The following is a 24,751-nucleotide window of genomic DNA, read 5'->3' on the forward strand; positions in this document are numbered from 1 at the left end:
GAGTGCCATGAGCTACCCCAGGCATAGGGAGACATCAGTGCACAGAGGGACGAGGTCCCCACTCTTGTGGATGTGATGAGCTGGTTCAGAGGCATCTCACGTAACCTGGGTCAACTGAGAGCTGGACACATTTCACCAGAGAGGGACACTTTTTTTCAAAGCTTGTCTTAGTCAAAGAGGCCATTTGGGAAGAAAATTAAAACCATTTCTAGTACCATGAACATCTTTTGCAATTTCAGAGTCCTAATAAAACCTGTGTAAAAGCATGTCTTTCCAAAGACCACCTTGTCTACAGCAAATAAACATATTTCTAAGCGGATGAAAAGGATGAGTATTTCTAAGCATGAATGGAAATTAGGAGACATGTTCTTATCCACATGGGTTTCTATATGGTAGATTCATTCTATTTCGAAAACTGCATAAAAATTCTACACTATTGTATAGTATGGAATATGGATGACAGGATCAAATGATCTAAGTCTTAAAAGTGGCATCATTCCCTAACAAATGACTTGTTTAAGCAAAATAATAATAATAATAATAAATTATCTCATTTAACTCTCTACGGCAAATTATTTTACAAACTATCTCCTAAAGGTCCCAGCTGTGCTTAACGATACTGTACATGCTTATTGAAAATACCACCTTAAATTATTGTGACATTTAGTAAAAAGCTCTAATTACTTTTTGAAGCTGTTATTTTTCTTTTTGAGTACATGAATAATTCTAAATTATTTCTTAACCTGTAAAATTTCATCTTCCTAAATAAAACTATTAAGAGATTATAGTCATCTCTCGCCTTATCCTATAATCACACACTGTATTTTTATTTCCCACAAATACATTTCAACATCTGTCACTATAAATAATACTTTTCAGTTGCAAATTTCATTCCATAGTTAAGGGAAAAAATTAAGTCGTTTAAAATATTTATTCTCTCTATGGGATGGTCTCCCATCCTCCTGCATGCCTTTTAAGAATACAGTTATTTAAAAATGAGAGTTTCATTTTCTGGAATGCCATATTTTCCTTTATGCTCCTCGAATAATTTCCTCAGCTCCTCCAGGTAGGTCTGATGGAGCTCCTCAATCTGTTCTGAGGTTGGGTTCGGAGTCTGATGAACAGGGATTGGGCGGCCAACTGTAAAAATAGAGAATACATCATAGATAAGAAACGAAAGCCACTCCACTAGACCTCTGCCTCCAATGGACAGTCCTGGAAAGATCTGCCAGTCAAAACCCACGAGGCCTGCGAGCTCTGATCTTTCTTTCATTTCACTGGCTGCCTACGCCGGTAACACCATCCTACTTGACGACAAATAAAGAACTTTCCTTCTCAGCAGACACTGGGCTGTCAGTACCCTGGTGGTTTTGACTTTGAGTCAAATGAACTACTGTGCCGACTGCAGCTGGGAGGTAAGAGAACACAGCTGTGTGTGTACGTCACTCGCATTCTTCCTCCGGTACAGCCGACAGCCAGGCCACAGCACCCTGTTAGGACCAGCTGTGAAGTCTTGAATCATGAGGCAACAGCCCTCTACTCTGACTCTTTTTCATGTCATCCTAAAAATTTAAAAGACTAGATATCTTCATAGCTAAATATCTGTCCTAGAAAACATACAATAGCAAGGATTCTACTGTCTGCAACGGCGGAAAATAAAAGCAAAAGTCTCGACAGAATGATTATTAAGTAAGTCACAGAAATCATTCAATGGAATCCTAGGCGGCAACTTTTTAAAATGAAATCTTTTGTATGATCATGAATGTCAACTAGATTCATTGTGATCATTTTGCAATATAGACAAATGTCATTGTGTTGTATATCTAAAATCAATGTTATATGCCAATTAACTTTAATTTAAAAAAAATAAAAATATATGTGTGTATGCACATACACAGAGATGTCTAAAATGTATTAAGTGGGAAAAACAAATAATATAGCATGAACCCATTCATGAAAAAATATTATATTTCCAGGTGCATTATAAGCTTGGAAAAGTCTGGAAAGACTGATAACTTACATCAAGGGAGGGAGGAGGGGAGGTAGCTCCCAGTTTATCTGCATTGTATGAATTTTCATTTTACAATGAGTATACATTTATGTTTTACCTATACAATTTAAAATGAACTAATTAAGTTTTTAACACATGGCAACTTCTATACGTATTTTAAAAGGCATTTATATAACAAATAACATTTATCTACTTGTCTCAGATTCTGAGAGAACACAGATGGCCACACGAGGCACATGGCTTTGGTGCCTGCCCTCTTGGGTCCTCGCTGGTACTCACTGTGCCCTCTGCTGGTACGATGCTGCTACTGATGCCAAGAGTTTAAAACACACAGCACGGCATGTTCAGTGAGTGACCAGCTGGGCAGCAAACTGCTTCTTATTATTACCTTTCATTGCTTGGGCGTGAGATGGAGTGAGGCTGTCGGTAATAGAATACAACTCACAAAAATGATTTCCTTTGGCCTACTCTGAGCCTCCCCGTGCTACAACCCAGATTCAAATCCATGTCAGCAAGGTGGTTAGTTAAGGAAAAACCAATAAGATTATATATGTATCATATGTAACACATAATATACACACACATACGTACACACACCTATCCTTACTGCAACATTAATATTTTTAAATTGCTAAGTTTTTAACCAGAAAGAGCCTCAAGAAACAGATAGTTTAATAGCTTGCATGTCAAATTTATATATAGTAGACATCAGGTCTTTTTAATTCGCCGAAAAAAACTAGAAACATAATCGTCTTGCTGTCAGTTGTGGTGGAAACGTGGGATGGGATGGAACTGGGAGCCGGTGTTGTACAAAAAGCACCCAGCCAGACCAGGTCCAGCGCTAGCTCACAAGCAAGTACATTGAGCTAGTAACTTCCTCCCTGGCCTTAACGTGTACATGTGTAAGATAAAAAAAATAGAATTGAAATGACCGCGAAGCTTCCTTCCAGCTCTGAACTTTGTTGTGTTTGAAGAAAAATCTGAGAAATTTACATGCAAATTGAGAATCTGCATGGCAATCTACTAACAAATTCGTGGTTTCCTAGAAAAAGCTGGTTTTCTTAGTTTTCTTAGTTATCCCAAGGAGAGAGGTCCTGTACAATCATTCAGGGTGGGGGACTTATAAAGGGACACAGCCTCTTAAGAAGATGAAGTGCATTGTTCCCAGCTTACTTTAAGACTTGTGAATTCCGAATTATTAGTTGAGTCTTATTTTCTATGAGCTATCCTATAGTTAATTTCAATTCTGTTCTCTTATTAATGGTTTTATTAGATTATAGATAGTTATGCTAGAGAGCTCAAACATGCCCATAGGCACTGAATTTATCGTCACAAGTTTTCCCTTTAAAGTGAGACACAGTAATACTTGCCTTTCTCTTGTTTACCGTAGACAAAGTGAGATACTGAAAGTTCCAGACTACACAAAAATAATAGAGGAAATTATCATTTAAACTCAGTACTTCAACCCCTCATTATAAAACCCAAAGTTGGATTAGAGTTAAGAAACTCTTCTCAACTGCTTTTCAGAGATAAAGATGGAAAAACAAACAAAAAACTGCAAATCTGAGGAGGGTTCCCTGAATCCTAGAAGATCAGAATTCTCTCTCTCCACAACAGGAGATTTTTACTACTAAGGAGAGGAAAAAAAAAACCCTTTTTAACAAGAGGACGAAGTTAGCTGCAAACAGCTGCATAATTCTTTTTCCAACAGAAAAGAAAGCAACATCAGGCTCCTCTTGGAAAGAGAACTAACTGCTTGCCCCGGAGAAATCAGTCAACATCTGCTTGTGGCAGGGTCAGGCATCACAGCCTCTGTTTATGTTTCAGTGGGTTTTGTAGCTGGCATGCTCGCTTGTTCCATTTCCAATTCTGTCCAACAGTTCGAGGTTAGTTGCGCTTCTATTGTCCTTCTACAGCACTCTCGCTCTCATTTCTAGGGAGCCGTGTTGTCTTTATCGAAGACGAAGAATGAGCAGCTTCATGAGCCATTGTACAACAGCTGGAAAACTGGAAATGGGCATTATTTCCTTCCCATTGAGGCAAAGAGTAGATCTTTCATAGAGGAAATCGTCGTTCTACTATTTTATAATTCTGAAAATTCCAGAGTTTATCTCTAAGGATCTCACACAGGAGTTACTCCTTCTCTAGATGCTAATTGCCTGTATAGGACAGGAAAACGAGGCAGGGAGCCGTGTGACGGAGCGGGGTTGTGAGGAGTTGAAATGTGGGTGCCCAATGAAACCTGAGTTCAAATCCAACCTCTGCCTATGGTGGAGACTCAAAAGATGCCCGATGTTAAGTGCGTGTTTGTGTGAGCATGTATATAGATGATATGCATATACACACCCGTGAACCCTTATTAAGCACTTCGTATATCATACTTGTACCATACTAATCCTCTTAATGTTATTCTCTCCTTTAATCCTGGCCATATAATTAAAATTCCAATTTAAGGGTTATCTATTTCAGCTTTTTTCCCCATCAAAATAGAATGACTTAAAACATAATGATCTACTTTTATCCTGATGTGGTTTCAAACCAGTTCTATTGAAATAAAGCACATTCCCTTCTCTATCTTTTTATTTTTAAAAAAAGTTTCAAACCTATAGAAAAAAAATAATGCACTAAGCACTAACATACCCTTCTTCTAGACTCACCAATTTTGAACCTTTTGCACACACACATATGTATATACCTATGTATCATTATTATTTTTATTTCTGTAGAACCATTTCAAATGTGTGGACACCAATGATTCGGCCGTGTTAATCATCCCTAAATATTTCAGTGTGCCAGAGCAAAAACACTGTCTTATAGCCCACCACCATTATCATATGCAGGGAATTCAACTCCTACACTACATTATTTTGTACTGAAGTCACATTCCAATGTGATTAGTTGTCTCAATAATCTCCTTTACAGCTGTTCCCCCCCCCCCCCAATCCACGACAGCTGCTGTGTCTCTTCCAATGCTCTTTTTGGTCTTCCACATCATTAATATTTTTCGAAGAGTCCAGACCAGTCATTTTGTACAATGTTCCACAGTCGTATCTGTCTTGATTATTTCATGATTTGACTCAGATGAACATTTAGGCGGGAATACGTACACAGGGAAATGGTAACAGATCTGCTAGCTCTCAACAGTCTGGTCAGGAAGCCTTCTGCTCTCGCTCTGTACGCCAACCTGCATGCGCCTAGCACCTGAGAGCACAAGGGTGCTTTTCCAGGATGATGCCACCTAGCCGCCAGGGACTCTGAGAGCAGGCAGGACAATGATAACCGCCTCCTCTTCAGAGCTAGTAAAAACTGAGGCTCAGAGAAGATAAATGAAATATTCTAAGCCACTCCGAGTCAGACCTCAAACCCACACCACTTCCTTCTGTACATCTGGCTGATGCATAATAAACGCCTCCTCCATGTCACTGTCAATTGTGTGTGTGGCTGGTGCCTGAGCGGTCGCCGCGGCCATCACAGTGGGCCTACAGATAAAAAGAACCGATTCCTCAATTGCACCGTTTGCATTTTGTCATGTTGCCATAAGAATGAAAATGCAAGAAACACTTCTATCTCATCCATCATTGGAAGACAGGCTCAGGAGTTAATGGGAAGCCAGTGACAGTCTCAAGGCTAGAAAAGGTGAGAATAAAGCCCTTTCTATACCACATGCAAACACAGCTGGTGGACCTCTCTGGGTATCCATAATTCAAATCATCTAACACTGGGACTTTATGGTAAATTCATAATGGAAAATATAATCATTTCATCAATAAAAGGCAAACTGGAAATGAAGCTCAAATAATATCTACAGGACTATTATTTTGGGAAGTTCTTACTCAAATCCATTTGCACTAGCGCATTAGTCGATAACAATACACATTGCTCAAAATAAGAGACTACTTTTGCTTATTTTAACAAGCGTTTTAGTCTTTAATATACATACCGACACTGTGAATAGGTTTCCTATAGGGTAGTATGCCAAAATTGTATTGAAAAATTCCTCTGGCATAGAACAGCGGCATAGAAAACCTCATGATCTTCTGCATTCTGTTCTGCAGAGAACGGAGCCATGAGCCCTCGGGGTTCCCAATTTGTTTAAACAGTTCATTTTCACCAAAAGAGAACACTGGGACCAAATAGGCACTGCAAATAACAAAAAGGAAGAATAAGAATTTTCAATGGAGAGGATTTAAGGATTTTATTCTGTCTAGATGACTTTCACAACAAATTTCTAATGATCCTGTAGCGTCCCCCAGCCTCGCTCATGCTGCTGACGGCCTGTTCCCCTTGTTGAAACTGACTTCTACTTGAAATTCTTTGGGGAGGTCCTGGAGCGGTCTAGCAATTTGTGACATTCTACTCTATAGAAAATCAAGGTTCCAGGGAGCTTCTTCTTCATCTATAGTTTTGGCCATGGTTCCTTTGTTCATTTGGCTGGAAATTTTGTAAGTTTTTTTGTTTGCTTTGTTTTTAAAGACAAGTTCATGGCGGGATGCCATAGCATTGAGCTACCTTGGTGGGAAGGCCATATTTCATTTTCCCATGTATATCCAGCCTGCTTTTACAGTAAGGTCGATGAGGAGGAGGTCTGTCTTTAAGGCCTAGTAAAATGACTTCTTTGTGCTCACTTAATAATGTCTTACCTTTTCTGACCCAGGCTCCCGAATGAAAGCCACTTACCCATGGGTCAAAGCAATTTTCACAAATCCTTTTCGCTGGAGGATGAACAGAGTGTATTTTCCTGGATGGGCATCTAAGGCCTCCTCTGCACCCCCGAGGGCAATGACCGAAATGTTCCCACCTGTTTCCTTGCTCAGCACGTAGGACATACTTTTCTTGGAAGCTGGGAGTATCCCTTAGTGCATAAAATAAAAGGGGCAACTAGTTATCCTTTTTTAAAAAACATAAACATTTCTATCATAATATTCTTTGGATCAGTGAACACCTAACAAAATTTCTTACATCACTTGCATTTGGAGCACCTTGCAAGTATGTAATTTTTTCACAGGCAAATCTTTTAGTAATATACTCCATGAATACGAACTAACATTTTGGCAGGTGATGGGTTAGGTCTTTAAACTGTTGCTGAATCATTATTAGGTCGACTGCTTGTTAGGGTAGATTGCGTACTGCTGGATGTTACTGACTCCATATTGTACTCTAAGTAGAAGACACCTCCTGAAGTTGCTCAGTGCACAACGTGAACAGCTGTACAGGGGGGAGTCTCGATCACTGCCCTGGTGGATCTTTGCTTACAATCGCAAAGTGTATCTTCCAAGAGGTTGCAGTGGAGCTTCTGAACACTCATTGTTTTCAGATATTCTATATGGAGTTTTGTTTTCCAAACCTGGATTTATAACGTAAATGGTTTCAAAAAAAAAAAAATCAGACATTTGATAAAGATCCTCAGTCACTTGCTTGATCTCTACATGATTCCAAAATGTCTAGTCTGACTTGGTTGGTTATTTAAGATAGTTACATAATTGTTCAGTCTTCGTATCAGGCTTTTCCATGTAAATATTACTTCAAAGATTCCTTTTCAGATCTTAAATGTATTATGTACTCTTAGAAGAAAATATTATGAACTCTTGGAGGGAAAGAGAAAGATGAAAACACAAACCACTTGTGACCCATGTTTCAGAGATAATAGCTTTTGGATATCTTATTGTTTCCTCCCATTCTTGGTCTTACCTATTTTTTAAATTAAAATTACTGAGGTGTTATCTATTTTTTTTTATTAGTTATAAAAATGTGTTAGATGAGCTTCATAAAGACATAACAAACCTCATCTCCGTAAGGAAATTACATGCTCATTTTACTGTGGGTTCCTATTACAGGGGGAATGTAAAATTATGATGGCATTCTGAATGACCGACTTTTCTCTTAAGAGAAGGAGACAGGGGTGGTGGTTTAGAGGGTAGAGAATCTGAGCCCAGATGGGTTTGAACTTTCCCTGAGTTCAAACTATGGCCATTTTGCCTGCATGCCCTGAGGGCTGGATCACTTCGACCAGAAAGAGGGCCTCTTGGATTTTCAGACACCCGGCCCTCCTAGTTTGCCTCTGTTACTTCTGTTTCCTTTTCAGGGTTCCTTTCTTGGGGCCATCCTAAAATGCTGCTATTTTTTTAGGGCTCTATTAGAGACTGCATGTTTGTGGACCCCCTAAATTCATGTGCTGAAATCCTAACCCCCAATAAGATAGTATCAGGAGGTGAGGCCTTTGGAAGGTGACCAGGTCTCCTAAGAGTAGAGCTGCCAGGATGGGATCACAGGTCTTCAAGGAAGAGAACGAGGGATACCACACAGTCTCGTCCTCACTCCACCACGCGAGACTACAATGAGAAGATGTGTGTGTACCAGCCAGGACGCAAACCTTCACCAGCCCCTGGATCTGCCAGCATCCAGAACTGTGAGAAATAAATTTCCACTGTTTAGGCCACCTGGCCCGCGGCAGTCACTTACCGCAGCCAGAGCTGACTAAGCCGTTGTCTCTACTGTCTTCTAACCTTACTTACACACATGGATTCACCTACCACTTATGTGTGCTGAGTTCTCCCAGATCTATCTCCTGGATGACCTTCCTGCTGAAGCTCCAGGCCCACACCTCCAATGGCCCAGTGGACATCTCTACCTCGACAGCTCAAAGACACCTCAAACTCCATGTCTCCAAACCCAATGCATTAAATCCTTCTTCAGAGCTGTTCCTCTTCCAACATTCACCTACTGAGGTGAACCAAACCATCATCTATCCAGTCATTTGACTCAGAAACCAAGTTCCATATGTATCCCTCTCTTTTTAGCCACCGTGTCGACTCATCGTTCATTCATTCAAAAGCATTTATTGAGCACCTGTTACAGGGGAGACACTTGGCTAACTCCTGGAGGATGACGATATGCAGTCGTCCCTTCACGAGGCTGAATCGATCCCTAAGTCTTGTTGAGTCTGTTTATCGACTATTTTTATATCAGTCTCCTCCTCTGTATATCCACTGCTGTCACTGTGCCAATCGACCCCTTATCACCTCCCCTCGATCCCTGCAATATACCCCTTCTAGCATCACCGTCTCCGAGCTCACCTCCCTTCAACTTGTCTCCAAGCTGCTGCCTGAAGGATCTTTCTAACATGCAAAATCCAATCAGGTTCTTCTTTTGTTCAAAATCCCTCACAAATTCCCGTGGCTTACCTACAAGATCAAACCTCAAGTTCCCTTCATAGTATATAAGGCCGCTGTGATCTGATCTCCACTACCTGCCCAGCCGAAATGGAGATAGAAGGGGACTTGAACCTTGAAACAGACTATGTTTTTTAAAACTCTAATCCAATGTCTGACACCTGCTGAATAACAATTCACCAAAATGGACTGAGAGGAATGGTTTGGAGGTGGGGCTTATGAGGACTTAGAGCTGCAGAAATCTCTCAGGTGAGAGCGAAACGGGCACCTGACAGCAAAGGATCTCTGAAACCCCAGATTCCTCACTACATGAAGTCTGAGGCACATGTCTGTCTGTCCTTCACACCTCAAGGGGCAGCCACTGAGGCAGGCGCAGAGCAGCTGCACAGCCTCTGACCATGGAGCGGCCTAGGAAGCAGGTTTTGGGAAGGACTGAGAACTCTCTAGCCTTAGAGACAAGGAGAGCCTAATCCTCTACTGGCTACAAGTTTGGATGTTCTTATTTCGTTTTTAAGACATCTTAGGTTATAACACATGAGAAGATGTCATGATGACATGAGCCAGTGATAGCTGACAAGTCTCATCTTAAATGCCACCTCGAGAAAATGGCAGTGTGCTTAGTGATTTCCTCCTGAGTGTTAACGACAACAGAGACTTCAGGAATTAATCGGAACTAATAAAAACCTGGAAGACCATGAAAAATTCTATCTCTGATATGTTACTTACTGATCCCAACATTAGGATTTTTCAAAAAGAGACTATCGGCTTTTCTTTATATCCAAGAAATGCAAAGACAATAATAATTAACCTACACAATGATCAGAAACATAAAGCACTTTGTAAGTTACTATAGCTCATGGTTAATCAATAAGTTAGTTAGTCACGATGGAAAACCAAAGTGAGCCTCGTAATTTGACGTGAGAGCTATGAATATGAGAAATATGACCACAAGGTTAGCCTTCTGTACACATTCATAGAGTGACTTTTAGCATTTCAGCTGAATTTTATTCTCATAATTATAGTTTCACTACCCTCAAGAGTCTCTCACTAATTCAGAATAGCAAAGTAGAATGGACTCTTATTTCTAAGACGTTATATTTAATCTGGGAAGAGAAAGACAGCAGATTGAGTATATTTGATTTATATACTGCCATTACTTCAAGACATATTAGAGGATATTTTTCATCTCTAATATTCATAGAAGCATTCAAAGTGCCTTTCCAAAGGTGCACTTTATCACTTATTCAATCCATGATTCTCTGCTACATCTTGATACACAGAATGCATTCATCGATTTATTCTTTCACATCTATTGAACATTCCTATATTCCAGGCACGATGCTAGAAACTTGGGTAGAACAGCCAAAAAGAAACAGGCTGTGTCTTCTTGGCACTCACAGTGCAGTAGGGGAGGCAAGAAACATCTCGGCAGCTTGTAAGGTGCCAGATCAAGATAAAGGCGCGAAGAAACAGTAACCTCGACTGGGTTTGGGGGAGGATGTTCTCCATAGTCCTGCTTCCCCTAGCGCATGGCAGAAACAGTGATCTGCCTCCACTTACCAAAGCACATCAAATATTCTCGGGAGAGGGGACACCGAAACCATATTGAAAACACATGAAGATACGCGGTGAAGCTGGGGAACAGCTCCTTGAAGTTCGAATAATTTGTACAAAAATTTCCAAAGGCTCCGGCCACGAACACTCCATGGGGGTGATACCCAAATATGTAGTTGTGACTTGGATCCAGATCCGAAGTTTTGATGAGCTACAATGCATTTATATTAAAAACAAAACAAAAAAAGTCTCCTGATTAGCTTCCAAAAAGAAACAAAAGGACCCACGATTCATTCTTACGTCAAGAGGAAAACAGAAGATATGAGTTGTTTTTGTTCCCTGAGTTAGAGCTGTTCCCCACATTTTTAACTATTTCCTGAGCCCAGAGTCCCCCACAATATCCTTCTAAATTTTGTGTTATCTTAAGAGTCCATTCAGTAACTTCTGCTGAACTGTAAGCATTCTCTCTGTAAAAGGGGAAAAGTTTGAAATGTATGTAATGAAAAATTTTCATTGTTCTCCTAGCTCAAAATCATACTATATAATAAGTCTACTCACATGAATTGGAAAATAGTTGGTAAAGTGCTTCCAAACAGTCCAGCTTCGGAACCACTCAGATCTTCTGCCTCCTTGCTCTGGGGTACGCCAATCGAAATAAAGCCACGTAAAATAAGGAATGTAGAGAAACCAGTAGTTGCGTATGATTAGTATCACAAAGATTCCAACGCACACCTGCACTGTAAGAAAGGAAAAGACCTCAGGAATCGGGCTCTGCGGGCATCTGCTCGCTGCGCTGAATAATCACTGGCTCGTGGAAGGGGACTCGACACATGCGAAGGGTATTAAACTGAGCCTCAGTTCAAGCCGGTACTAAAACAACATAACAATGGCAGTATCATTTGACATTTATTGGATGTGTACTACATATCGAGTGTTGTGTTCGCTGTCAAAATATTTCCATTTGGTCCTAATATGGCTACAGTATCAGTGAAGAAACCACAGTCTCCTCAATGTCCTTTTTATAGAAGAAATGGAAGCGTAGAGAGGTTAAAGGAATTGCCCAAGCCATACGGAACGCAAGTGGTCGATCCGTCTAAATTCGAAGTTCACATCCGCCCTCCCTGATGTGAGATGTGGGGGAACGGCCGTTAATAGGAGGGACAAACTTCGTTTTCAGGCACTTCATTGCCAGAGATAGAAATAGCTTAGGAGGGACTCTGCATCCCAGCTTGTGCGTCGCTGTTTGCAACACTTCATAATGACAGAATGGAATCCGAATCATCCGCGCTCCTCATGACAGAGCTTCAAGACACGTGAAACAAAAACTGACCAAACTCAGCAAGAACGTATGCCTTAAAGTACGGCGTTAAGCTAAGCTAGACGGTTTCTTTTAATGCCTGTACTGTGTGTTACACTAAAAAATATTTACAAAGAGACACATATCAGTGAGAGGGGAGGGAGCATGAAGATATTAGAGCTTGGCGCATCGCCAGTGCTCAGTCGATGCCGCCTGTCATGATGACTTCAAGGAGTGCCTCTGTCTCTTTCTCTTCTGCGATGTGTTGCTGTCGGTGATCTAGTGCTGACTTCGGTCCCCCAACTCCTGCCCACTCCCTATCAACTCTATTAAAAAGAGCTCTGTCCCCACACAATCCATCATGGTATCTGAGACATGGCGCCTTGATCTATTATTTTTTTTATAAATATAGATGTAGGCTTTCCCCCCGCCCCCCAAATCAGAATACGTGTGTGTGTGTGTGTGTGTCTGGAAATATTTAAATCGATAAATTTCCAAGTATAGATTTAACCCAAACAATCTACGGCCATGCCACCCTGAACAAGCCCGATCCTGTCTGATCTTGGAAGCTAAGCAGTGTTGGGCCTGGTTGGTACTTAGATGGAAGACTACCTAAAAAGACCAGGTGCTGTAGGCGTAAAAAAATTTTAAAACTAAGAGATTGTAAACTGACAAGGTCTTTGTAATCTGTGAGGTCAACCAAGGGTAGCCTCGCCTCAAAAAAAAAAAAAAAAAAGTAACCCAAACACAGAACTGAACCCCATCAGAGGACCGACCTGCTCTCTCCAGAGTGGGTGACAGGTTAAAAAGAATGCATGAGAGGTTAAGAAAGCGTGTGCCCGGCACCATGCTGTGGCTCGTTCTGCTCCATTCTTGAGCTGCCGATGACGCTTCCACACATCCAGAAGCAAGGCCAGACGGGCGTTCTCTGCCCTCCTCCCTGCCAGCACCGCCCCTTGTCATTTCGCCTGCTTCCCTCTACCTGGATCTGAGTGCTGGCACATGACCGCCATTGGCCGAGGTTGTTTACTTTACTAAAATGTGCAAAACATTTACAGGTCTTGTTATTCTGTACTCCGAGCAAGGTCAGCTGGGCCAAGGTGGAGCAGGGAAGGGAGAGACCGGTTACTGAGAAGTGACCGTCTCCCACTGGTGACCCTCAGCATACATATTACTGTCCCCATTTTGCACTTGTGGAAACTGAGGCTCAGGCAGTTAAAGGACTTGAACCTAGATCTGCCTAATCTGTAAACCCGTGTACTTTTTTTGTACAAAACCAAACCATCTCCACTTAACAGTGCTAACACCATAAACTCACAAGTATTTATTACGCATGTATAAGCAGGTTCACAAGCATAAAGACAGGGAACTTAGGTGTAGCATTTGTTTTATTTTGTGGGTTTTTCTTTTCTTTCTTTCTCTTTTTTTTTTTTTTTTGCTATAACGATGGAGAACTGAGACCGAAAGCAAATTAATTTAACTTCAGCCACAGAGCAGATCCAGAAATAAACGTCCCCAGCTACTAATTTAGTGTTCCACTCACCCAAACACACACATCCTCTAACTGAACACACACTGCATATCTTTCACACCTATCACATGTTTTGCATGTATAATGGCTAAGACACGTTTCCGGAATTAGAACTCTTATGTTGGAATCTGCCACCGACTAGCTGCTTGATCTGGAGCAAATCCTTTTACTTCTTGAGCCTCAATTCTTTTACCTTTGAAATGAGACAGTAACGGCAACTCTCTCCAAGGGCTGTGCAGAGGCTAAACAGAGACACTACAGGGCCTGGCACGTAGCAAGCACTTGATGAAGGGGAGCCATTGTTATAATAATTTTGTTCACTATCATACATTGGGGAATGCAAAATGTTGAAGCAGACAAATATTACCCATATTCCAGTTGCTCAATAAAAACTTAAAATTTTCCTTGTTGTCTTTTTTCCTAGGAACAGGTTATGTTCCTTTAACAAGGCTGATCATGTATCTTTTGTATTCTGTATTTTATCACAATGATCTCACATTAGCTGTTTGGTAAGAAAAAATATGGTAATATAATCTTCATAAATGTTATTTTTAATGACTGATCAACAGTCCATTGATTGTCAGTGCTAAATTAACCATTCTTTTGTTTTTGAATATTTGGGCTTCTAACAAATTTTCTCTACAAATGTACTCCTGCATAAAGTTTCCCCACGTTTTGATTTACTTCCATTGGACAGTAAGTCACACGCTGGATCACTAACCAGAAACATCTTTGTCACTTGATACACTTTGATACACTTACTATCTAAAGAAGTTGTTCTAATTTAAACTCCACTCCACACATGGCACACATTCTTTCATATTTCATATCAAAAACAGTACCAAAATAGTTTTTAATCCCTTGATACTAAATTGGAAGCAGAAAACCCTACAAAAACTAGGTGAATAGATCACCTCTATTTTCTGTTTATCTCAGTAAGCAATCTAAGGTAACATGATCCTTCTAAATTGGAAGTCAAAGGGACAAGGAAGATACGAAGCCTGCTCCAATATGTTCTAGATTCACAAACCAAGCGACACTGAAGGCCTGATTGTGATTACGTCTTCTTTTCAGGAGACACACTTTACAGTATTTCAAGGGGAAGTACCATGAAGTCTACAACTTAATTTCTTACTTTCAAAGGTTCAAGAGCAATAATAACAGCGAAGTGTATACATATGTCTGTGTGTACACAGAGAGAGAAAGCCAATGTTACGCTAAAAGTTGGTCCATGAAAGTGAAAATGATATTTACTGAACTCTTCTTTCAGTACTTCTTGAAATTTTCTAAAATTAAAAGATAGAGGGAAATGTCTGAGTGGCTCACATAACTGATAATAATGCATAGCAGGTTAAACACCGCTGCCTGGCTGGGGACCAGCTGGAACCTCACAGAAAGACCTACGTTTGCCGGAAAGTCTTGACTTCTAATCTTAGCCAAGTAGAGGGAATGACTGATCCAATGACCCACTTTTAGCTTCAAGGCTGCCTTTAGAATTTCCTCGCTTTATAGAAAAGAAGTATTCTAGCAAAATCAGGGCTGTAAATGTCATTTTTTTTCCCCCTCATGAACTGAAGAGTTTGGGCAGGGAATGGTGTCCAGGTCCACAGCTATTAGGTGGATGGTCCTCCTTCAGAGCCCACATGGACACTTCCCATCTCTGTAGCTCTTTGCAATGATCTTCCTCTGCTGCCTCCAGCCTTTCCAATGCCAATGCACTCACCTGGATACTTAATATCAGCGCAATTGTGCTGAAGGAGAAAATACAAATTAAAATGGATTGGACCACGTCTGGCCCAGGACAAATGGTCCATCAATGTTAGCAGAATTTGAAAAGTAAATGAGTCCTAATGACACACTTGGCCTATAGGCACTTCTCCAGTCAAAGACCTGATGTGTGTAAATTGATCGACTCCTTTATGTCCTGGGCTTTTCTTTATTGGTTTTACAAAATTTAAGATAGTAAGTTTAAAATGGAAAAATAATTATATGGGAAAATAATTGGTTAGTGAAACTAATAAAATAATACACAGAAAACCTTTAAACATATAGAAAACTCTCAATAAATGTTAATTAACCACCATTGACTACTTGAGACCCTCAAAAACACCAATTTCAGAGGGTTCGACCCAATATGTGATTTGATTAGTTTTCCAGTGCATGTATTGTTTTAGAAAAATAAAATCTTTCAAATAGATAAGCAGAAGGAAAGGAAAGGAATATGCCAAAATATTAAGAATAGCTATCTCTAGATGGGAATATGGGAATTTTCTAGTCTCTCCTAAAAGCTCTTTTACGTTTTACAATTTGTCTAATAACTAGCATGAATTATCTTATAATAAAAAAAATCACTTATAAAATAAATAAAATAGTTCCACTAACGAGAAGAGGGGGGGGCTAAACAAAACTTTGTACAACAAATCTACTTATATAGGAATAGTCTCACCTTTAACATGATTCAATGAAATGTCCATGAGCAAACAGCATCAGAAAAACATTGTACCAACTATTGAAAGTTGATTTACTCGCATTAGTGATCGATACTAAGAAATAGTTTAAAATATTTAACTTGTATGTATATCTTTCCCACTTGTGTTCAAGAAGTTTTCATCCCCCCCGCCCCGCACCCCGAAAATTGTGTCTGTACTTATTTTAACTACTTCACATAATATGGAGAAAGCAAATGAAATTCGGAGGCAAACAAAATCCTTAGCATGTCACATTCTTTTCTTCCTTATTCCTGAGACATTGTATGTCAAAACACCAATCAGAGCCATGTGCTGAATATAAGAATGTAAGCAGAACATTCTTCTGATTTTTAAAATTCCTGTTTTAAGAGAAACTGCCTCCCAAAGTGTCTTAGGGCAGTGCTAAACGACAAATATAAGACCTTTTTGCTGAAATGTACGGGCCGGTATTTCCAATATGTGGGTCTGCTCCACACTGCATTTTAAAAGTATTGTGTATTGGAAATCACATTGGTCTTGTTTAAAAGCAAATCTATTACTAAACCTACATCTTTGCCTGATGGAAGCAAATACATTGTAACAAGGATCCAGTTGAAACTAGTCCTATGTTATTAATATTTAAAGGTTTATGAACTTAATGACAAAATAAACACAAATACTTTGTTTAGCTACAAACTGAAAACTGTAGATATAGGTCAGAATAGAAGTGACACAATCATATTTATAGAAGTCCAAGAATCTCACATAAATCACTCAAGTGACTGTTAAAATTCACTCCCTCGAAACTGTCCGGATTATAGGAGACTAAACTGAAAAAACAAAACACACTGTATGAATTCTTTTGCTATAAAGGACATTAGTGGGGTAATGGCTGAGGTATGAATGGGGTCTCTGTATAGATTAGATCACAGGACTGCGTCTGATTTGGATAATTGTACTATGGTTATGGAAGAGAATGTCCTTGGTTTTAGGAAATATGTACTAAAGTACTTAAGAAGAAAAGGAAACCATGAGTGTAACTTATTCTTAAAGAGTTAAAAGAATGAGAGAGAGAGAGAGAGAGAGAGAGAGAGAGAGAGAGAGAGAGAGAGAAAAGACAGAAGCGGAGACAGAGACAGGTAAAGGAAACATGGTGAAATGTTAACATTTTGGGAATTTGATAAAAAATATGGGAATTTGGGGTAATTTTCTAGAACTTATATTTTCCATAATTATTATTTCTGAAATTATTTTTAAATAAAAAGTTAAAAAATGTTAATGACCCTCCCTGAGATCTCCAGAATTAAAATCTCTGAGGAATTTGAATTTTAACAAAAACCCCTAGGTGATTCTTAAAAACACTCTAAAGTTTGAAAACTTCTGATATAAATAAAATCACACAGTGTAAGACTCAATATTTTTGAGATGTCAGTTCTCTCCAAATTCAATCTCTAGACTAATCTTAATCAAAAAGCAATCGCGGTGAAAATCCCAATGGGCTTTTTTGTGGAAATCGATGAGCTGATACTAAAATGCATATGGAAATGCAAAGAACCTGTAATGGTCAAAATGACTCTGAAGAAAAAAAGAACAAAGTCTAAGGGTTAACGCTGTCTGATTTTGTAAATTACTATAAAGCCACTGTAACCAAAACAGTATGGACAGGCACCAAGATAGAAATATAGATCGGTGAAGCAGAACAGAGTCCAGAAATAAACCACGTGTATATGGACAACTGACTTTTGACAAGGGTACAAAGGCAATGCGATAGAGAAAAGATAGCATTTTTTTTTAAATGGAGCTTGAAAAATTGGATTATACAAATGCCAAAAAAAAAAGAAAAGAATTGATCTTATATAATATGCAAAAATTAACTCAAAATATATTTATATAAAACCTATAACTATAAAACTTGTTGAAATCATAAAAAATCTTTGTGACCTTAGATTAAGGAAAGATTCCTTATCTATATCATCAAAACAGAATTCATTAAAAAAAAATGAATAAATTGGATTTCACAAAAATTAAAACTTCTGCTCTTCAAAACACAGTTTCGAAAATACATAGATAATCCACAGGCTAGAAGAAAAACTTACACAAAGCATATACCTGATAAAAGGCTTGTATCCAGAACAGAACTCTCAAAACTCAGTAATAGGAAAATAAGCAAACAAATTAAAAATATGCAAAGTATTTAAATAGATACGTACCTCAGCAAAGAAAATATACAGATGGCAACTAAGCACATGAAAAGATGCTCTATGTCAATAGCCATGAGGGAAATGCAAACTAAAGACACAATGAGAAACCACTACACACCTATTACGATTGCAAAGATAAAAATGATTGATTATTTCAAGTGATGGCCAGGATATGGAGCAAGCAGAACTCTCATGCACTGCTAGTGAGAACGCACAATAAAATAACCACCTGGGAAGAAAGTTGGGCAGTTTCTTAAAAAGTTAAACTTGCACCTACCATACCATGATCAGCGATTTCATTCCTAGGTTTATCCAAAAATAAAGAAAGCATATGTTCATACAAAGACTTGCAGGCAGATTCACAGCAGTATTATTCATAACTATAATCCAACTATTCGTCAACATGGACAAAATGCAATATGTCTTTCACTAGAATACAACTTCAAAACAAAAAGGCAATGAACTATTTATAGATACGACATAAAGAATCTCAAAATAATTATGTTGAATGAAAGAAGCCAGATAGAAAAGAGTGCATATGATTTGACTCCATTTATATAAAACACTAGAAGAGGCAAACTCATCTGTATGACAGAAAGCACATCAGTGGATGCTTGGAGGGATTAAAAAAGGGACATGAGAAACCTTTAGGGACACTGACCATGTTCGCTATGTTAATTGTGATGATGGTTTTATATATGTACATAAATATAATGTAATTTATATAATCACAAATTGTCAAATTATTCATTTTAAATGTGTGTAGTTTGCTGTACGTCAGTACCTCAGTAAGGCTGCTTAAATAAATAAGTAAATAAACAGATCCATTCAGTAAAAGATCATGGTCCCATCCAAGTGATCTTAAGGAAGACGCTTAGCCTCTTAAGTGTCAGTTTTATTATCTAAAATAAGAAATCTAATAATCTCTGTCACATGGGGTTAAAGGTGGAAGATGGTCAATAAATGCTGGCCCTTTTTCAGTTTTCTACTTTTCAGGTAGCAGATTAGTAAGTAATGTTTCTGTTTCTTGAATATTAAGATTGCATGACAGGTGATCCAGCAATCTCACTTCTGGATATTTATTGAAGGGAAATGAAATCACTATCTCAAAAAGATATCTGCACCCTCTGTGTTCACTGCAGCATTATTCACAATATCCAAGACACAGAAACAACCTGTGTGTCCATTGACAGATGAAGAAGATGTGATTGATAGATATATAATGGAATATTATTCAGCCATAAAAAAGAGGGAAGGAAAGTCCGCCATTTGTCACAACATGGATAGACCCTGAGGGCATTATGCCAAGTGGAATAAGTCGGATAGCGAAAGACAAATACTGTATGATCTCACTTATACATGGGATCTAAAATACAAAAAAATCTAATTCATAGATATAGAGAATAGATTGGTGTTGCCCGAGGAGGTAGGGGAGGGGTAGGACAGTGGGTAGAGGTAGGGCAAAATGGGTGAAGGTGGTCAAAAGGTACAAACTTTCAGATATAAGATAAATAAGTCCTGGAGATGTAAAGATGCTAAAACAGTAAATCCTTAGAGTTCTCATCATGAGAATATAAAAATTGTAACTATGTGCGGGTGACAGATGTTAAGTAAGTATATCGTGGTGATCATTTTGTAATATACATGACTAAATATATCGTGGTGATCTTTTTACAATATATATCTGTGTGTATACACATATCATATTATTATTGTATGCCAAAACTAATACAATGTTGTAAGATTGGATGACAGGTACTTAACATTGATCCCATTTATTCATGACTAAATGAAATGTTTTTCTGTTTTTTAATAGGTCACAAAGGCTAACAGCTTAAATTCATTTCCTGATGGTGGAAAGGAAAATGCATTCCAAGATTTTGGTTGAGAGATCTTAAAATATATATTTTATAAAAACCATTGGAAGTAGCTAGTACATCAATTCCTTACTTTAAAATTGGGAATTATGTAGAAAGAAATAAGTAAACTTTTATCTTACCTTTCCTTTAAGAACTGGATTATAGGATAGTCAAATGGAATGGCCCGAGATGATGGGAAAAAGTATTCCTTGCATAAATTCTAGCTAAGAAGCGCAGCACGGAAGAAAGAATAAGAAAACTACTTTTTGCAGTCTCAAAACAGTTAATTTAGGCAAGAATCATTAATAGAGACTTAAACCACTAGGTGAAGAGGGAACTTTTATTTGCAGCATGACGATTACCACCTCTCAGATTACTGGACCACTGATCACTCTTAGATGCTAATAAGGGGACAACTGGACATCACGTACGTCTCAGTGTGAAACACGCAGCAGCACCTAGGAAGAGGCTGTGCAAAGAGGTCGCATCTGAATTTAATCGAGCCTTTAGCATTCACTTCCATTTTAGAGAAAATATATAGGAGGTTGGGGAATAAGTTAATTCTATGAAGAGGGAATCAGATAAATCCTGAAGGTAAGACATCTTGTAGGACAGATAATCTGGCTTCTTCCACACTCCATTGACAAAAAAAAACAAAAACAAAAACAAAAACAAATGGAAGAGCACTGTTCTGAATTAAAAGAATATAACCTGAAGTTCTTATTAGATCCTGGTTCAAATAAGTCACCAAAAAAAAAGTGTGTTTGGGGAATGGCATCGTAATTTAGGAAAAGTTATTTGTTTAAAAATGTTTTTGTAAATTAATAGATGAAACTAATATAGCAAATTGTGAAAATAATTATAAACCCAAGTAACAGATATATGGGAGTTTATAGCCTTCTTGCTACTGTTATATATGTTTGAAATTTTTCATAAAATTTCCAAAACATGATAATATGAAATAATTTGCTCCTAGTAACACACATGACAAATGCATGCAATACAGACATTTACGTAACTTGTTTGCCAGGCTACTGGAGTTTGATTCAAATTAGAAATTGTTGGCAATGTCCAAGTCACTAATACAGTCACATTTGACACTGTGGTTTCACCAATCACTTTGAACCACATGTTCCTAAGCAAGTAACTTCACCCCTTCACCCCTGACTTCTCATTTGCGTTACTGTGAGGATTACATGGGTTGATATGAGTAGGAACCTGTCCCTTCTGAGTGACAGAGCTGAGATAATCACTCGACAAATATTTATTTTGTACCCTCCATGGGCCAGGCATATGCTACGTGGTTTCTCACTGAGCTTGTGAACAAGGATGGCAATATAGCCATTTCTCAAGTAACCACTGACATACACAAATAAGCAGTGACAAATGCTATGAAAGAAAAGGTCAGTGTGCTATCACAGATGAGCAGATTGCTCAGTAAGGAAGTCAGTCTCCAAGTACAAGCCATTAAAACAGGAGGCCTAGGAGTTAAAGCAACCAGATCCTCCACCGACTAGCTGTGTGACCTTGAACAATTTACTTCACCTCTTAGTTGCCTTACCTGTACAAGTGCAGCACAATGAGAGAAGGAATGAACAGTCCGCAATTCGTGGGATTGTAGTGAAGATGACAAGGTTAATAGCATAAGGCGCATACTACACCCTCCAGAAGTGTGTCTGTTATTATCGCAAAGGTTCTTTGGTCCAGAGCAAAACAAAGTAATGCTATTAACTCTGTCTGTTTGGCCCGTGAGGACTTGATGAATTAATGTTTTTAATTTCATTTTTTCAGGAAACCCTAGGTGCACATTAGAGTCGCTCAGAGTTTGTTAAAAAAAAAATTATTATTATTATTATTAATGCCTCCAGCACCTGGTCTTCCTAGGTGCTCTGCCATCCAAGTACTAACCACGCTCGACCCTTCCTAGCTTGCGACATCAGACATGGAGGCTTGTTCAGGGCGGCCATGGCTGTAGGACGTACATCGGGGCTCCACTAGGGTGTGAACCCAGGACCTTCTGCATGTAAAGCAGACGTGCTCACCGCTACACTATGGAACCACGTCCAAAAAATTTTAAAGAATATAAATGCAAATTATATAAATGTAGAAATATGAACACGCACACACATGCACAGGCTCCATTCTTAAATAAATGAACTAGAAATTCAAGGGATAGAGCCTGGGCATCCATGTTTCAGAAGTTCCTCCCAGAGACTCATATGCAGGTAGGCTATCAAAAGGTAAAAAACCCTTTTCCAGCTGTAAATCTCTCCAGTGCAGTGAGTTGCCCGTTACTGTTATTATTGTGGCCTCAACAGTATGCAAACCACGACCTAATCTTACAGTGAGCGAATGATGTTGGCCTTCAGGAGAATTAAGTTCCCAATAATTCCTCTCCTCACACCATCCCCTATTTCTCCAAAAGCTGAACAAATATCCTGACGAAAAGCGTTCAGGTGAGCTTCCCCCCTCCCCGGCCCCCCCATCTATGACGGACTCTGGTGCGTTTCTGCGAGCGCTTATTTTACGAACCCGCTAGAACGCACTCCGGGGGCGAATTATTTATTTACAGATAGAAGCCACCCAACCCAGCCCAAAGCTTGGAGCAGTCCTCTGGGCAGCCAGGTACCTTTCTGCATCCGGAAGGTCTTAAACACGGAAAAGCTAACACGGCTGTTTGCCAGGAGGGTGGGGAGAAGAAGGAACCGAGCGTTTCAAACGTGGCATTGTTTTTCCATTTATGAATGGCCAAGTCAAGACACGAGTTTAATCAACCTTTAAGGGGCTCGACTGGGTCGTGGTTACAGGAGTGTACATATTTGCTAAAAACTGTAGGGCTGTATTCTTATAATCAGTGCCGTTTATTGTAGTTAAGGTACATCTCAGTTAAAAATATTTTAAAAGTACAGGGGAAAATCAATTTGGCATGCGGTCGTCCTCTACGCGGTTCGCGTGGAGAGAGAAACCCCAGAGGAGAGTCCCAAGTTAGCTCGAAACGCCCTCTTCGACCTGCGCGCTCTGGCTCGCAGCCGGGAAAGGGCTCCAGGGTCTAAGCGCGCCCTTGGACAAGGACTGTCGGGGAGGGAGCGGACGGGGCCCCGTGCACCGAGGTGTTGCGCCTCGATCTGGCGCAGCCGGGAGCGCGCGGGGTTCTTACGGAGTAGCAGGAAGAACAGGACCCACTGCAGCACCGCCGCCGTCTGCAGCCTCCTCTCCAGCGGGATGTTGAGCGGCGCAAACTCGATCTTCATGGCCCGACCGGGAGAAGACAGCGCCCGCCGCGACCGCCTGGAACCTCGTTGCTCTGCAGCGCCTCGGCGAAGTGTGCGGAACCAGCCTAAAAGAGAGGGAAGGGGGCAGTGGCCCAGGAGTGGGCGGGGACTGGACTTTGTCTTGGGTCGGAGGGCGCACCCGGGCCGAGCTGGGGATTGCTAGTGAGGCGCGCCCGGGGCGCACTGACTGGAGCGCCCCGGGGCCCACGGGAGGCGGAGAGGGATCCCCTGGCTGCGCGCCCCGAGCCAGGCAGCGTGGATTCCTGCAACCTTACCGAATCCTTGGGATCTCCACTGGAGTCTGTCTATTGTTCAAAGGATCGATCACTGTGCGCTCGGCTTCAGCATCCGCCTTTAAACCCACCCCTTCCTCTGAACCCTCTGCGGCTGGGGATGGATTAGTTGCAGGAATCGCCCACCACCTGGAGGAAGGCTTGGGAGTTAGCGTCTGTGGTAGTTAGCGTCGCTGGGAGCAGGGTACTCATCCGTTCCTTGGTCTGTGTCCTCCCCACATTACCCCCAAATTGGGGGAGGCGGGAACCTGGCCTCCTCAAATTCCTACACGAGTCCTGGAACTCTTTCACTTATTAATTCATTCAACAGACATTTATTGAGTACCTACCACATATGCGAACTGGAGAGTCCTTGAGGTGGGGGAGGGAGGCAGCTAGGGGAAAACACGTTACCTGGAGAGCAGTGGGCAGAATGAGGTGAGAGCAGTTTTAACCGGCTGAGTTGGTCATTTCTGCAGGCCCTTTCCTTTACTGTAAGACTTGCCACGGAAGGATTTCAATTATAATGTGCTAAGTAGAAGGATGAATTCCAAGTCATGAGGACATACTATGTTTTCTTTATAAATACTTATTACTGTGTAGTTGAAAAATTCCAGGTGGCACGTGGCCATCAATTTCAATTCATTGCTAAACGAGACTGGAACAGGCCCAAATACAGTCATGAGTCAAGGACAGAGATATGTCTGAGAAATGCTTCGTTAAGCGATTTTGTCATTGTATGAACATCATAGAGTATACTTAACACTGGTATAGCCTACTATATACCTAGGCTATGTGGTACTTGCCTGTTGCTCTGTAGGAGAGGAAAAATAAATTTTCTTCTACTTTCCTAGGTTCTGAACAGGAGTAAAACAAACAAACATTTAATAACATGTATACCTCCTGTGCACATAGGAGAGACCCAGGAACACTGAGCAACTCACCAAAATGGCTGAAGCCACCATCTTAAATACCATCTCTTCCCCCTTTCAAGACAAAAGAACAAGCAGTCAGGTATAGGAGGCTACCAGGAAAAACACAGTAAACAAGGATAACATTGTTATGCATATTTAAGTAGTTGCCTTCTGCATTGGTTAAGTTTTTAGAGATAAAATCATCCCCCTCTACCTGGTACAGT

General features: G+C 40.1%; 1 protein-coding gene and 1 pseudogene across 2 annotated transcripts; one reads left to right on the plus strand and one right to left on the minus strand.

Moving 5' to 3' along the window:
- Window positions 1-912: 912 nt before the first annotated feature.
- Window positions 913-23,693, minus strand: MOGAT1 (monoacylglycerol O-acyltransferase 1). Of its 2 annotated transcripts, XM_016156878.2 has the most exons (7): window positions 23,617-23,693; window positions 23,227-23,406; window positions 11,293-11,471; window positions 10,741-10,945; window positions 6,689-6,863; window positions 5,952-6,151; window positions 913-1,140 (listed from the first exon to the last, which is right to left on the minus strand). In XM_016156878.2, exons 2-7 carry the CDS (start codon window positions 23,318-23,320, stop codon window positions 986-988), a joined length of 1,008 nt encoding a protein of 335 aa, XP_016012364.2. In that variant the 5' UTR covers window positions 23,321-23,406; window positions 23,617-23,693; the 3' UTR covers window positions 913-985. The 2 variants fall into 2 exon arrangements, with proteins under 2 accessions (XP_016012364.2, XP_036093291.1); XM_036237398.1 differs by lacking the exons at window positions 23,227-23,406; window positions 23,617-23,693 and adding an exon at window positions 12,808-15,555.
- Window positions 12,550-12,668, plus strand: LOC118614044 (annotated as a pseudogene).
- Window positions 23,694-24,751: the final 1,058 nt, after the last annotated feature.

This window comes from Rousettus aegyptiacus, unplaced genomic scaffold (assembly GCF_014176215.1).
Source record: "Rousettus aegyptiacus isolate mRouAeg1 unplaced genomic scaffold, mRouAeg1.p scaffold_m13_p_2, whole genome shotgun sequence".
In the NCBI taxonomy this organism is placed as follows: Eukaryota; Metazoa; Chordata; class Mammalia; order Chiroptera; family Pteropodidae; genus Rousettus; species Rousettus aegyptiacus.